At 34.9% G+C, this 12262-nt stretch overlaps 1 protein-coding gene across 2 annotated transcripts; it reads right to left on the reverse strand.

Annotated features, from left to right (window-relative positions):
* LOC114387274 (nuclear export mediator factor NEMF-like) lies at nt 1–9477 on the reverse strand. Of its 2 annotated transcripts, XM_028347428.1 has the most exons (13): nt 9148–9477; nt 8858–9067; nt 8636–8760; nt 7676–8171; nt 7362–7547; nt 6010–6303; nt 5197–5349; nt 4234–4388; nt 3424–3529; nt 2371–3318; nt 1936–2014; nt 914–1294; nt 1–610 (listed from the first exon to the last, which is right to left on the reverse strand). In XM_028347428.1, exons 1-13 carry the CDS (start codon nt 9250–9252, stop codon nt 417–419), a joined length of 3432 nt encoding a protein of 1143 aa, XP_028203229.1. In that variant the 5' UTR covers nt 9253–9477; the 3' UTR covers nt 1–416. The 2 variants fall into 2 exon arrangements, with proteins under 2 accessions (XP_028203229.1, XP_028203230.1); XM_028347429.1 differs by lacking the exon at nt 9148–9477 and having other exon boundaries at nt 8868–8985.
* Between the last annotated feature and the right edge of the window lie 2785 nt (nt 9478–12262).

Below are 12262 nucleotides of genomic sequence, written 5' to 3' on the forward strand. Positions count from 1 at the left end.
TAATTAAACAAATTGTTTATGATATATCCTCTGATTAAAAAATATCCAGTGACTTGGTCTTTGACAGTAAATAGCAGAAAACCAAAAATATCCTAGCCAGCAGAACTGAACGGAGGAAAACTTCTCTACAGTGTTAGAACTCAGAAGGATAATAGGATATACAACATACGAATTTCTTAACTCTAGCTAAAGAAAAGAAAGGAAAAAATAAAACAAAACTTCTCCTGAGTAAATCCTACACGGGGTTGGGGATTTAGGATCCAGGTTCCAGGATTGGAAAAAAAAACTGCAGGAACATGCAGTTTTAATCCAAGGGCTTATTAATAGAGAGGAAAAAAATAGAACTAGAGTTGCAGAGGACATAGGATTAAAACTGTGTGAGGTGCAGTTAGTCTTAAGATGGATCCATGTGTTGGCTAACTCTCTTGTTTGCTGCTCTTCTTGCCTTTCTTTTGTTTTTGCTTCAATTGAGTAAGGCCAGCTGCTGATATTTTCACATTACCAACAATTGCAGCAACTAGCTCTGGATCTGTACAGGCTTTCATCAACTCCTTCTCCCGGGTTGTTGCTTCTGACATGTGGCTGAATAGGTTCATAGCAGTTTTTGCAGCTATACAAATAAATGGAAAAGAGTAAAAATTATGGTAATGTCTTGAAATAAAATATCAATACCTCGAGCATCTAAAGTATAGATTAGAGAGAGTATCCTAGACTCCAGGCAAGAAATACTATGCATGCATCAAATGCGGCAGTGACAGACTAACAGCACCATAAGAAGATACTAGTTATGAATTATGAAAGAACAAATATACAAACTAAAAAATAGTTTTCTAAGACTTCGTCTACCAGGTACTACTAGTCATCAATTAAAACAATTAAGAAACAAGGCATAATTAAATAATAAAAAAAAAACCTTTCCCTTTCTTCGCCGGTCCAGGAATTATCTTCACCCGATATTTGTAAGACTGAACTGCACTATAAGGACCACAAACAGGAACAGCATATAAGAGAATGTCATTAGGAAGTGGATTCCCTGTCAAGTAATCTACGTCATTTAATTTTTCTTTCTCTTCTTCTCCTATTTCATTAATATCATCTTCTTCCATTGCCACCCTATCTGCTTGGGAAGTGTCAATAGCAGTCGATTTGGGATTTTCTTCAGCTTCACCAATTGCATTCCTATGCAAAAGACCATCTGGTTGCTCCTTACAATCCCGAGATAAGTGACCTGCCTTCTTACACTTGTAACATATTTTTGGAGCATCAGAAGGTACTTTTGGAGCGTCAGAAGGACCTGCCAAATCAACATTAATATTAACATTATAATACAATAAGCAAGATAACAAATTAAACAATTGCACTACTTGGCATATAAATGTTGTGTCTAATTTACAGTGAAGTTTAGATCTCAGTAATCAGGTAATAGATACGAGGAAGTGACACATAGAATTACAAAACATTCCCACCACTGGGCAATGAACCAAGCAGGGTCACTACTCAACCCTTTTAAGTCCCAAAGACTCTAGTACATGAACCAAATAGTTAGACTTGGTAAAGAATTTCCTAGAAGCTTGCCTCATGACACAGTCAACTTGTTTGGTTCATAAACTCTGTCAAATAAAATAAAAAAAAGATAAAAATATATTATACAAACTAATATATATTACCATACACAAATTTATATAATATGTATGTTAAAGAACCTATTAGTGAAATGCATGATCCAGCTCAACTCAAATTGGCTCATATAAATGATTAGAGCTAAGCCAATCAGAACAGTTATACAATTTCTATTTGAGCCAACCTCAATCCAAACAAATTGGTTCACATAAATTCAAGCTGAGTTTTAAGGCAATCCAATTGTTATCAAGCTGAGACCAAACTTGGTCAACTCAATTTTAGCAACATTGGTTATGAAACCATAGAAAGGCTTACCACTGCCAGGTTTTTTCCCTTGGTCCAATGTATCATTTTCAGATGATGTCTCTTCCTTCTTGATTGATTTTCCAGAAGACTACAATACCACAAAAAACCAGCTTTAGTGTTAAATCATGGTGGGGCCTGGAAAACAGATATATGCAATACTTACATGGGAGGTAGTAACATGTTCTTGAACATTTTCATTATGGGATCTCTTGTGTACTTTCTCCTAAACTGATTTACTAAAAAGATTTTTTAGGAAAAGATTACAGCATTAATTAAATTTAACATCTCTGGACTTATCTTAATAAGGCATGTGATACGTATCCCAGACACAGGGTGCCTTCAATTTAGAAAATATATTGCATCTATCGTGCATAAGGCAAAAACATCAATTATTTCTGTGGTCTGTGGATAGAAATGCAAGGACATGTAAGCTACTGAACTCACAGCTAACAATGCCATTCGGATGCTCCTTTCTTCCTCGTCCTGGTCAGCATACTTCTCCTTTATCTTCTTAAGCTTTCCCTTCTGTCCACGGCTGATTTTTTGACCACCACCTTTTTTCAAATTTTGATCTTCTTTCGCTTGTAGATTAGCAGAAATATCTTTTAGCTTTGATTCATACTTTCCATGTTCAACATTCAAATCTTCTTCTCCATGTTTCTGTTCTTTTTTAAGCTTTCGTCTCTCAGCTTTTGATATATAAGGTTTATCCCTTACTGCAGTTTTGCTTTGTTCAAGATATTGTTCAGTGTCTAAATCAATTTGAGACTTCTCAATTCCATATTTTTTATTTGATTTAGCAATGGGTCCAAGTTCCAGAACTTGATCAAGAAGTTCCTCAAGTTGAGGGGTCACAGATGCTAAGCCATTTCCACTAACATCTGATAATATCTCCCTATCAACCACATTCAACGTACTTGTCTCTTTCGCAGGAAAATCTTGTGAAATTGCAGTTTCAGCATTGATAGTGGCCAAACTAGTTTGAGATGCATCTGCAGGGAAGTCTTCTGGTAGGGGTTTGTGTGAATCTGCCGACAAATTATCATTCCTTTCTGAGTCAGTGGCAGATTTTATATCAGTGACATCCTTCTCAAACTCTGAATCAGATTTGCCTTCAAGAGGACCAGTTTCTTCATAATCATCTGCTGCTTCCTCCTCTCCTCTTACTCTTCTTTCATTTAAATGAGATCCCAAGGAACTCTCATCCAAGCGAAATAGTAGGCCAAAACCCATGATAAGAGGGTGTGGTGGAAGAAAATTTTTCTTTCCACGGATCATGAAACTCCCTACTGTCAAATATTCGCCTGTAGGAGCAGTTTTACTAACTTGATGAGGATAAACCCACCAGGCACTAGTAACAATTTTCGAATCCCATGCCTGGCTATGGCAGACCTACATTCCAAAATGATGTGGAAGTGGTAATGGTTAACATTTGGTTTAGTTGATGACCAAAAAGTAAATTTAGATAACCTAGTAGGGCAGGTGTTAAACACATACTGTGAAGCATCCTGCTTGGTTTAGGGTCAGAGGTGGAACTGGTTGTGCAGGCTTGTGATTCTTAATAACTGTACTAGAAGCTCCGTGCAGATCAGCATGTACATATCTATCATATAAACAAATCAACAAAATGAGAGAATTAGAAATCAAATCATACTTAAAAACAGAAAAAAGTTCGCACATTTTAAAGTAGAATATAATCATTTTTATTTCTGAATTCTGGTTAGTGATCACAGATGTTCCATGTGCTTTAAATTGCTGCTGAGAATATATATTAGTTCATCTATTAGAAATGACGTAACCGTGACCAACAAGATATCATAACTACCGGTAGTATCAAGGGAAATGTAGAAAACAAGTCTAACCAAGGAATAAAGTGTCCTCCTATGAAAAAGGGGTAAGAGACAGAGCTGATGTAGCAGATACAAATGACGAAAACCAGTATATTTTTTTAAAACGTATTTAAAAATGGAAGTTTCTGACTCTAACAAACGGAAGTTTCTCATGATTTTCTCCATTGTTTGCAACATTCACAGTGATCTAGCCATCTGGGACCTTGTCAAAATATTGTTAATCAAGTATATAGCAAGTTTGGGTTAAATATAAGGTTCTTTCACAAAGACATACAAGTTAACATATTCTTCGAATAATATTGACACATGTTAACAGTTAAGTGTGAATCATTCAAAAGAAGATAGCATCTGAACCAAAATTATTTTCACTATTACTCAAACATTTTTTCATCAACATCTAAGCTTTAGCCTTAAGGAGCTAGGAATCTAGGAGTGTAATATAACAAGAAATACTCACAGATCTCCTTTTGACATATATCGCTTCACTATCAGCTCATTTTGCTGTGCATCACGTCCACTGATAACCAAATAGTTCTCACTGCTAATGAACCAATTAAATTTCTCAAACCAGTGGACTTTGCGCATATGTGAAATTGAGGCAACAGTTTTTTCCTGGAAACAAATTTGATAAAAAAAAAAAAAGAGAAAATTACATACAATTAATTAGTAGTTAAATAAAGCAATCAAGAATTAACAAATCAGACTAAGCTTGCATATCAATGCGTTATATTATATAAGTGCTGAAATGCCTGTTTTTAGTTTCTTATTGGGAGAGAAGAAAAAAGTTAAGGTTTAAAATGAGGTATTCTCAAACAATAACAAGAAATCAAACCACAACCCCTTGACAATAACATTTGGCCAAATATCATAAAGAAGCCAAAATGACAATTATCTCCCATAAAACCATAGCATAAGGTACCTTTCATTAAAATTTAAGAAAAATCACATTTTTTTAAAGAAAATAATAAATAAAATAGTTTCGTTTGAGCAGAGAAGTAAAGTGTGGAAGCAGATTATAAGAAATTTGCCTATAAAAAATCCAGAAAAAACATACAGGGTTAAAATTTTTTACAGGCAATTAAGAATGAGAGGAATTCCAAGATAAGTATTATGATCTGGTAATGGCATATTTCTAAACCTGAGCACAAATATGTCCTACCACAAATGGAAACCCAATTAAGTAACCGATTTATAATGCATATGATATATAAAATGGTAATGATTCAATAAACTTCTTAGAAGTTGAGATGAGACAAAGTCTGCAAAACTAATTCTGTTTCTTAATTCTTTCCATAATCACAGACCACACCTTAACTTTTTTCCAAGTTTCCTCTACAATTTATTTATGAGATAGCAATTTAATAACTGCATATCAATTTGCAATATAGATTAAAGATTCACAAATACAATTTCTAACCACCTGATTAAGCTGTAGGCGAGTCTTTCTCTCTGCAGCTTTAAAAGCCTTTTCATGGGCAGTTACAGTTTTTTCCTGTTTGCTCTCCTGCTTTTTCTTCTGTTCATACCACCTCCGAGCATTGGCATGTGCTGAGAGAGCTAAATCAACTTCAACCTTGAACATAAACATACTATAGTTACTAATGTAAAACAGTCAAGGGGGAAAACATTAAAAATCCACATGTATAAAAAATATGAAGAAAATCAGTGATGATAGTGACAATGGCAAGATAAAAAAGTTAATGCAAAATTGATAACACTGACTTATTGACATAGACCAACCTATAAGAGAAGGATATAAGGTAAACATCAATGACATCTTTCTACAGTCAAATTTTTTGTTTCCTTAACATGTCATGGCAGACAGTTTAAGAAACACAAAACTATACACAAGTCTTCTTATGCACAACGAGATCATGTCTTCAAGAACTTATAGGCTGAATAAATCAGTCTGAAGACAGACGACTTATAAATGTTTTAGGTAGCAAAACAGAAGATCAAAAGAAAAGTTTTAAACATAACCCATGTCAATTTTTGTGGCAATGGCAGCATATGCTACACTTCAGTGCACTTTGTTGGAGCATGACTCTTGTTCTTAAGGAGGTTGTAATAATGGATTGGATAGCTTTGCTTCATTGGTTTTCTTTTCTTTTTTTTTCTTGACTTTTCTGTTCACTTCTTTCTAAAGGAGGATTCATTATCCTCCTTACTCTTCTAATTTTTTTCAGTCTTAAATGAATTTATTCTTTTATCCATTAAATAAATAAATAAAAACCTTATCCACAGGGAGTGTCTTCTCATCATCATCCATTTCATCAAGATTGTTGCTTAACAGTAAATTCATGCAGTTCCTCTCAAGATGGAGCTTGTCAATGAGACCAGCTACTGGGTTTCCAGCTTTCTTTTCTTCCTTCACCATCCGAGCAAGGTCATCCCAGTTCATACCCTTTGCAAGAGCTACACGAACAGCTAATATAGCAGCATCCACATCTTCCAAGTTGTATTCTATCAATTCTGCCATCTTAACACAGTGATCAGCCTCTTTCCTCAAAACATGTACTCGATTTTCCTACACAGCAGAAATGAGATAAATTATGCTGAGTATCAGATGTTCTAAATATTTATTGGGAGTTATATTTGTGTCCTGTGTTCCTACATTCAATCATAAATGATTGTTTTAATTTATAGATTGTAGCCAGTACTCAAAACATACATACATCTGGTTAAAATTCACCCCTCCAATGAGTCTGAAATAGAATAAGGAATTTAGAGCTTGTTTGGTTCAAAAAGGCATGGTTTATCTTCATTTCCATCATGTTATTAATGAAAATAAGATATGAAAACAGAAAACCCTTTATGAAACCAAACTGACCCTTATTTTCCTGTCGCTATCTAGCAAGAGAAACATAATTTTGAGTAGCGCATAACCCAAACTGCTATATTTGGCAAAATGGAAGAGATAGATATAATATAGGAAGCACGGATGTGACATGAGACATGGAAACAAAGTTAGACTTCCAAAGAGCCCGAGACATTGACGCGTTTCATTTATTATTTATTGAACTAAGAAAAATGACTCGTAATTATGGGTATTTTTGTGAAAAAAACGCAAGAGACATTATGGATTGGGTCTTATAGAAAAGACTGTGCACCACTTCTAATTTGAGTCTTATAAAAAGGACGGAGGGAGTAACCATATTTTGAGTGCCCAAATCAGGAGCTTTAATTCTCTTCTCCAAATTAATGCCAAATTTAAACAAGCTCTTTGTTGTTTCATCGCAACAGACAACTGAAATCCATACAAATTTGAAGGTTACAAATTACACCACTGTTGCAACCTTGAGAGGATCCTAAGACTAGTAAGTTTAATAATGAAAGGTGCCTAATTTGAAATAAGCAGAGGCATACTTTGTTACAAAATAAATAAGAATGTGATGTTATTGGAAGTGGGCTGAACATTCAGTGTAACAGCATATAACATGGTGACATGTTAATAATAATTAAAATAAAATAAAAATTGCCCAAGTATGATCCACAATGAGATATTCCAGAAACAATAGTGTGCAACAGGTTTCAGCTGACTTTCCGGAAGTGTGTTAGTTTGGACAACAGGGCAAGAGCACCAACCTGATCTTGACGAATCTTATTAAGTTTCTGAGCAGCTGAGTTTTCTTTGGATTTCTGCTGTTGTTCAGCCCTTTGAGACTCAATTTTGCTATAGAACTCATCCAAGGCTGCATCAAATGTCTCAAACTTTGTATAATCCCTTGACTTAAACTGGTTGAGTAAGATGGGGCAGAACTCATCATACATCTGTATCAAAAGACAGAGGTGTGTAAACACTAAATTCCACAAAACCATCTGAGTAAGCAGTTTGTTTTTTTCCATTTTCTCCTCCATATTTACGATACCACTAAAGTTATAGAAAAATAAAATATAACCTGGCTAACACTTCCTGGTTGAGATATGGATGAATCCTTCCCCAGATTTTTGTTCTGCATCAAAATGTATCCTTCAGGGACTATTTCACCTGAAATAACATCCTGCATCCAATCCTCAAACTTCACAACAGCTTGGACCAGCGCTTGAACAGTAGCATCATCCCACGTTCTATCTTTGGGAACTTTTGTACTAGGGATTAGGCCAGCATCTAATATTATATGTTCAGAAAGTGCAGGTCCATAACCAAGGGCCTCCCCAAGGACAATTTTCAATGTGGCAGACGACTTCCCACCTTTGCGGGTTTCCTGCTTCTCTTTTGCTACGTTGGAAGCATTACTTCCATTTCCATTGGCCTTAACAGCCTCATCAGCATCATCTTCCTTGGAAGACACTAGGGATGTACGCAACTTTTCAATAGTAGTTCGTTCAAAAACTCTGCAACTTTCCACAGGATAACGATGGCGTGACATAATTGCAAGCCCTTTATCATCATCCCTGTCATCAACAAATTGCAACCATTCCACTAATCACAAAGACAATCTTAAAATCCCAAAAGATAAATTAAATAAGCAGATAGCCCATGCCCGAAGAACATAAACAAAAAAAGTACAAGCAAATGCATTCTGAAACTGAAAATAAAGTAAAACAATGTTAATTAATCAGTCCCATTTTCAAAAGCAAGGTCCAGAAAACAGTCAGCATAATATGCCAAGCCAATTAGCTCGAATAGGAATGACAAAAAAAAATTCAAATCTAAAAATGTGCTACAGACAACAGTCTCTTGATTCTCCATAAGTACACTTATTTTCACTCTTAACAAAAGATCATGTGATTGTAAGCTACCAAAAACATTCGCTACCCGCATGCAAATTTTCAGTTTTGCATTCACATTTTATACCACAGTGTAGATATAGGCCACAAATAGGAACTAGAGAGCAGAAGAGAGACATAATAAGAACCTGTGAGACCGTAGCAGAGTCATGACAGTAAAAGTAGAATCTGTGAGGAGGATGTTCCCCTGAGCATACAGCTCCAATATGACATAGTTTGCATTCTCTCCAAGTCCAAATTGAAAGAGAATAATCTGTCACAGTTTTCATAAGCAAAATTAAGAAATTTCATTTTTTTTTCTTTTGGGAAATAAACAAAGGGTGATGGATATACTATATACTATACTATACCCGATCGTACCCAAGTTGACGCACATCCTCGAGCCTTCGAGTCCGAATGTGCTTCCTCAATTTGAGAGTGAAACCAGAAGGAGTGTTGCTCTTGTCACGCATGTAGAGAGTAGTGTGCAATCTCACGCCACTTTCCATCAGCAGAAGAACCTTCTCGCTCTCGCCCGATTCCGATACTCCACTGCTGTTCATCAGCTTGAACACGTAGGTCTGCACAAAGCGGAAAATGAATTGAATTGGGGAAAGAAAGTGCAAGAAAGAATGAATGGTAGAAAAAGAATGAGGAGTACCTTGGGAGAGAGATCGTAGACGTTGGAGCATCGCATTCCGATGAGGCGGCGGAGGCATTTGACCTCGGCGGCGACATCGGCTGTGTTCATGCGCACCTTCACCATTTTTCTGTTAGGGTTAGGTTAATTACCGCAGTTCTTTGCTTTGAGAGATTACTATGAAATGAAGGAGAGAAACAACAAAATGGATTCTCCCCTTTCTATGCAATATTTCGATTTGATTTGATTTGTTTTTATACTAGCTTGGTTGAGAGAGAAAAGTTGTATTACGATTCTAGTTTCAGGAGGAAGGAAGACCAATCTTCTCTTCTCGGCTCCAGCACCATAATGGGATAATTTTTTAAAAAGATTATGATAATAGGTATATTTTTTAAAAAAATTATAAAAAAAATACATCGCATTTTGAAGCACTATTTCTTCACAGCATGATTTCATCATAAAGAAATTGAGTTTCAAAGCACGATATTATTATTTAGAAAATTGTTATACTGAAATGAAATCGTATATCAACATACGATTTCAATTTTTTTATTATTAAAAGATGAAATTATATATGCACATATGATTTCAACCTGTTTTTTTAGTTATTATAGAAATCGTGTATTTGAATATGATTTTATTTTTTTAATAGAAATTGTGTTAAACAGGTAATACTTGTTCTTAATTTTTTAATAAGTTTTTGGGTTGCTACTATAAAATACTTGAAATATTTCATAAAAATAAAAATAAAAAAATACATATTACATATATTAAAAATATATTTTGTGGAATGATGTCTCCGCATGTAGGTCTTCCCGTGTAGTGTTGTAGTCTTCCTTCTTGTTATTGTTGTTGAATTGATTCTGTTTACGACTACGATGAGCTAGCTAGACTTTCTTTATTGTAATATCGTTATCGTCATTGCTTATCTCAAGATTGTCACCATCATAATGAAATGAATGAACCAATTTTAAATAGATTGAAAAAATATTTCGTGTGTTGAAATCAAGGTCATCATGGTGATAATTCTTCATATAGGCAATAAACTATGCAAAATATTTTATAATCTTTAATCTTTCAAACATAATTAATTACTATATATTGTTCAACTTATAAATTTCATCCATATACCACTTCATTTTTAATAGTTTTTTTTTAATTTAAAAAATCACAAATGTTAACCTAAAAATAAAACTCATTTAAAAAACATAAACCATACAATTTTAATTTTTTAAAAAGAAAAAATATAGAAATTGTGTCCTACCATGCAATTTCATTAGAAAAAATAAAAAAAATTGTATTTTAACATACTATTTAAGTTCTTAGAGAAAAAAAATATTTTAAACAAATAAAAAGTGAAATGTTACTTTGATATATGATTTCTTCAATGTGAAATCATATATCAAAATAAGATTTATCCATTTTTGTAAGTTTTTTTTAAAAAAAACCATTATGATAATTTCTTTTAAAGTCAGTCCATTTTCGTAATTAACCCTCTTGAGTTGTAAAAACATCATAACATCTGCAGATAGAATAGGATCTTCTCATAGGGGGTTGATGGATGGAAGCCTCGTGGAGTTCAATGATTGGATTGACGAGATGGAGGTAGAAGAAATGCCTTGGGTGAAAGAGTTTCACATGGTTTAGACCAAATGGGTCCCCAAACAGGTGGTCGACAAGCTAGTCAGGTTGCAGAGGAATTTTTTATGGGGTGGTGCGTTTGAGCAAAACAAGATTGCTTGGATCCGATGGAATACGGTATGTTTGCCAAAGGAAGAAGGAGGACTAGGAGTCAAGGACATCACCTTGTTTAATATATCATTGCTAGGAAAGTGAAAATGAGATTTGTTTCAAAATCAAGGGGAGACATAGGCAAGGGTACTTGAATCAAAGTATGGTGGGTGAAGGAGTCTAGATGGAGCTCCGAGGGATAGTATCGAATCCATATGGTGGAGGGATCTGAAGATGGTATCTCAACACCCTCAACAGGGACAACAGTTGAACAGATCGACATTATGGAAGGTTGGGTGTGGAAATAAGTTTAAATTTTGGGAGGATAAGTGGACATGTAGAGACAATCAATTATCAGAGAAATACCCAAGGTTGTACATCATATCATCTCAACAACATCATCTCATCTAGCAATTAGGAACTTTCAATGAAGCAGGGTGGGAGTGACAATTTCAGTGGAGGAGACCATTGTTTGATAGTGAGATAGAGATGGCAATGTGACAACATCACTACACTTGCTTGATTGTTGCTCCAGCATGTGTCATTTTCGTCACTCACTGGTCACTATTATTCTATTTTGTGTTTTCATGATTGAATGCAAATAATTAAGAACAGTTATGAATTCAATTTAATTTGTGAATCCCATCAATTCATTCCAACTAAAAAAAAGAAATGCATGGTGCTTCTCTCAACAAAACATTGGTTGAAATATCTCTTAAAAAATGACATTGGAGAGAACAAATCTCAACAAAAACCAACATTGGAAAGAAGAAAGCAGATCTCAGTAAAAAAAACACAACACCTAACACAAAAAACATATCTCAACAAGTCAAATTAGATATAATACGACATCATATGCCAACAAATAGATCATACCAAGCACACCAAGCGTGGACTCCAACATCACATCTATCACCGCCATGGATCTCAATGAAATCCATGGAGGAGTTGTGCAACTCAAAGACATCCAACAATGGGAAGGGTGGTTCCAACGACGAGAAGAGCAGACATCAACAAGAAAGAAGGGGGAAAGTATGAGAGAGGAGGGCTATAGAGTAAAAGGCCAAATTTCTTCCCAAATCTTCTCATCTGAGAGTGGAAGTCTAAAGCAATGGACCCCATGCAATTTTCAAAAATTTCTTGCCTATCTCTACGCAAACAAATTGGAGAAGTGCAGGGAAGTCCATACATTTAGCTTCTCCTCTTCTTACATATTTAGGTGCAACCAAATGATCTCAAGAGTTGATTTGATTGTGTGAAAGAGAACAAAAAATACAAGATTACGAAAAAATATTTGAATTAAAGTAAAAAAAAAGATACATAAAACACATTATTTGTTGACCACCCCCCCCCCCCCCCCCCCCCCTCTCTCAATTTAAACTCAATCAAACACACTAAACATTAA

The sequence above is a fragment of the Glycine soja genome, chromosome 15 (genome assembly GCF_004193775.1).
Source record: "Glycine soja cultivar W05 chromosome 15, ASM419377v2, whole genome shotgun sequence".
Taxonomy (NCBI): Eukaryota; Viridiplantae; Streptophyta; class Magnoliopsida; order Fabales; family Fabaceae; genus Glycine; species Glycine soja.

Coding starts and splice junctions, on each gene's coding strand:
- LOC114387274 (XM_028347428.1), bottom strand. CDS start 9,252: ATGGTGAAGGTGCGCATGAACACAGCCGATGTCGCCGCCGAGGTCAAA. Junction 8,761..8,857: donor GTCAACTTGGGTACGATCGG/GTATAGTATAGT, acceptor AAACTGTGACAG/ATTATTCTCTTTCAATTTGG. Junction 3,319..3,423: donor ACCAAGCAGGATGCTTCACA/GTATGTGTTTAA, acceptor TTTGGAATGTAG/GTCTGCCATAGCCAGGCATG.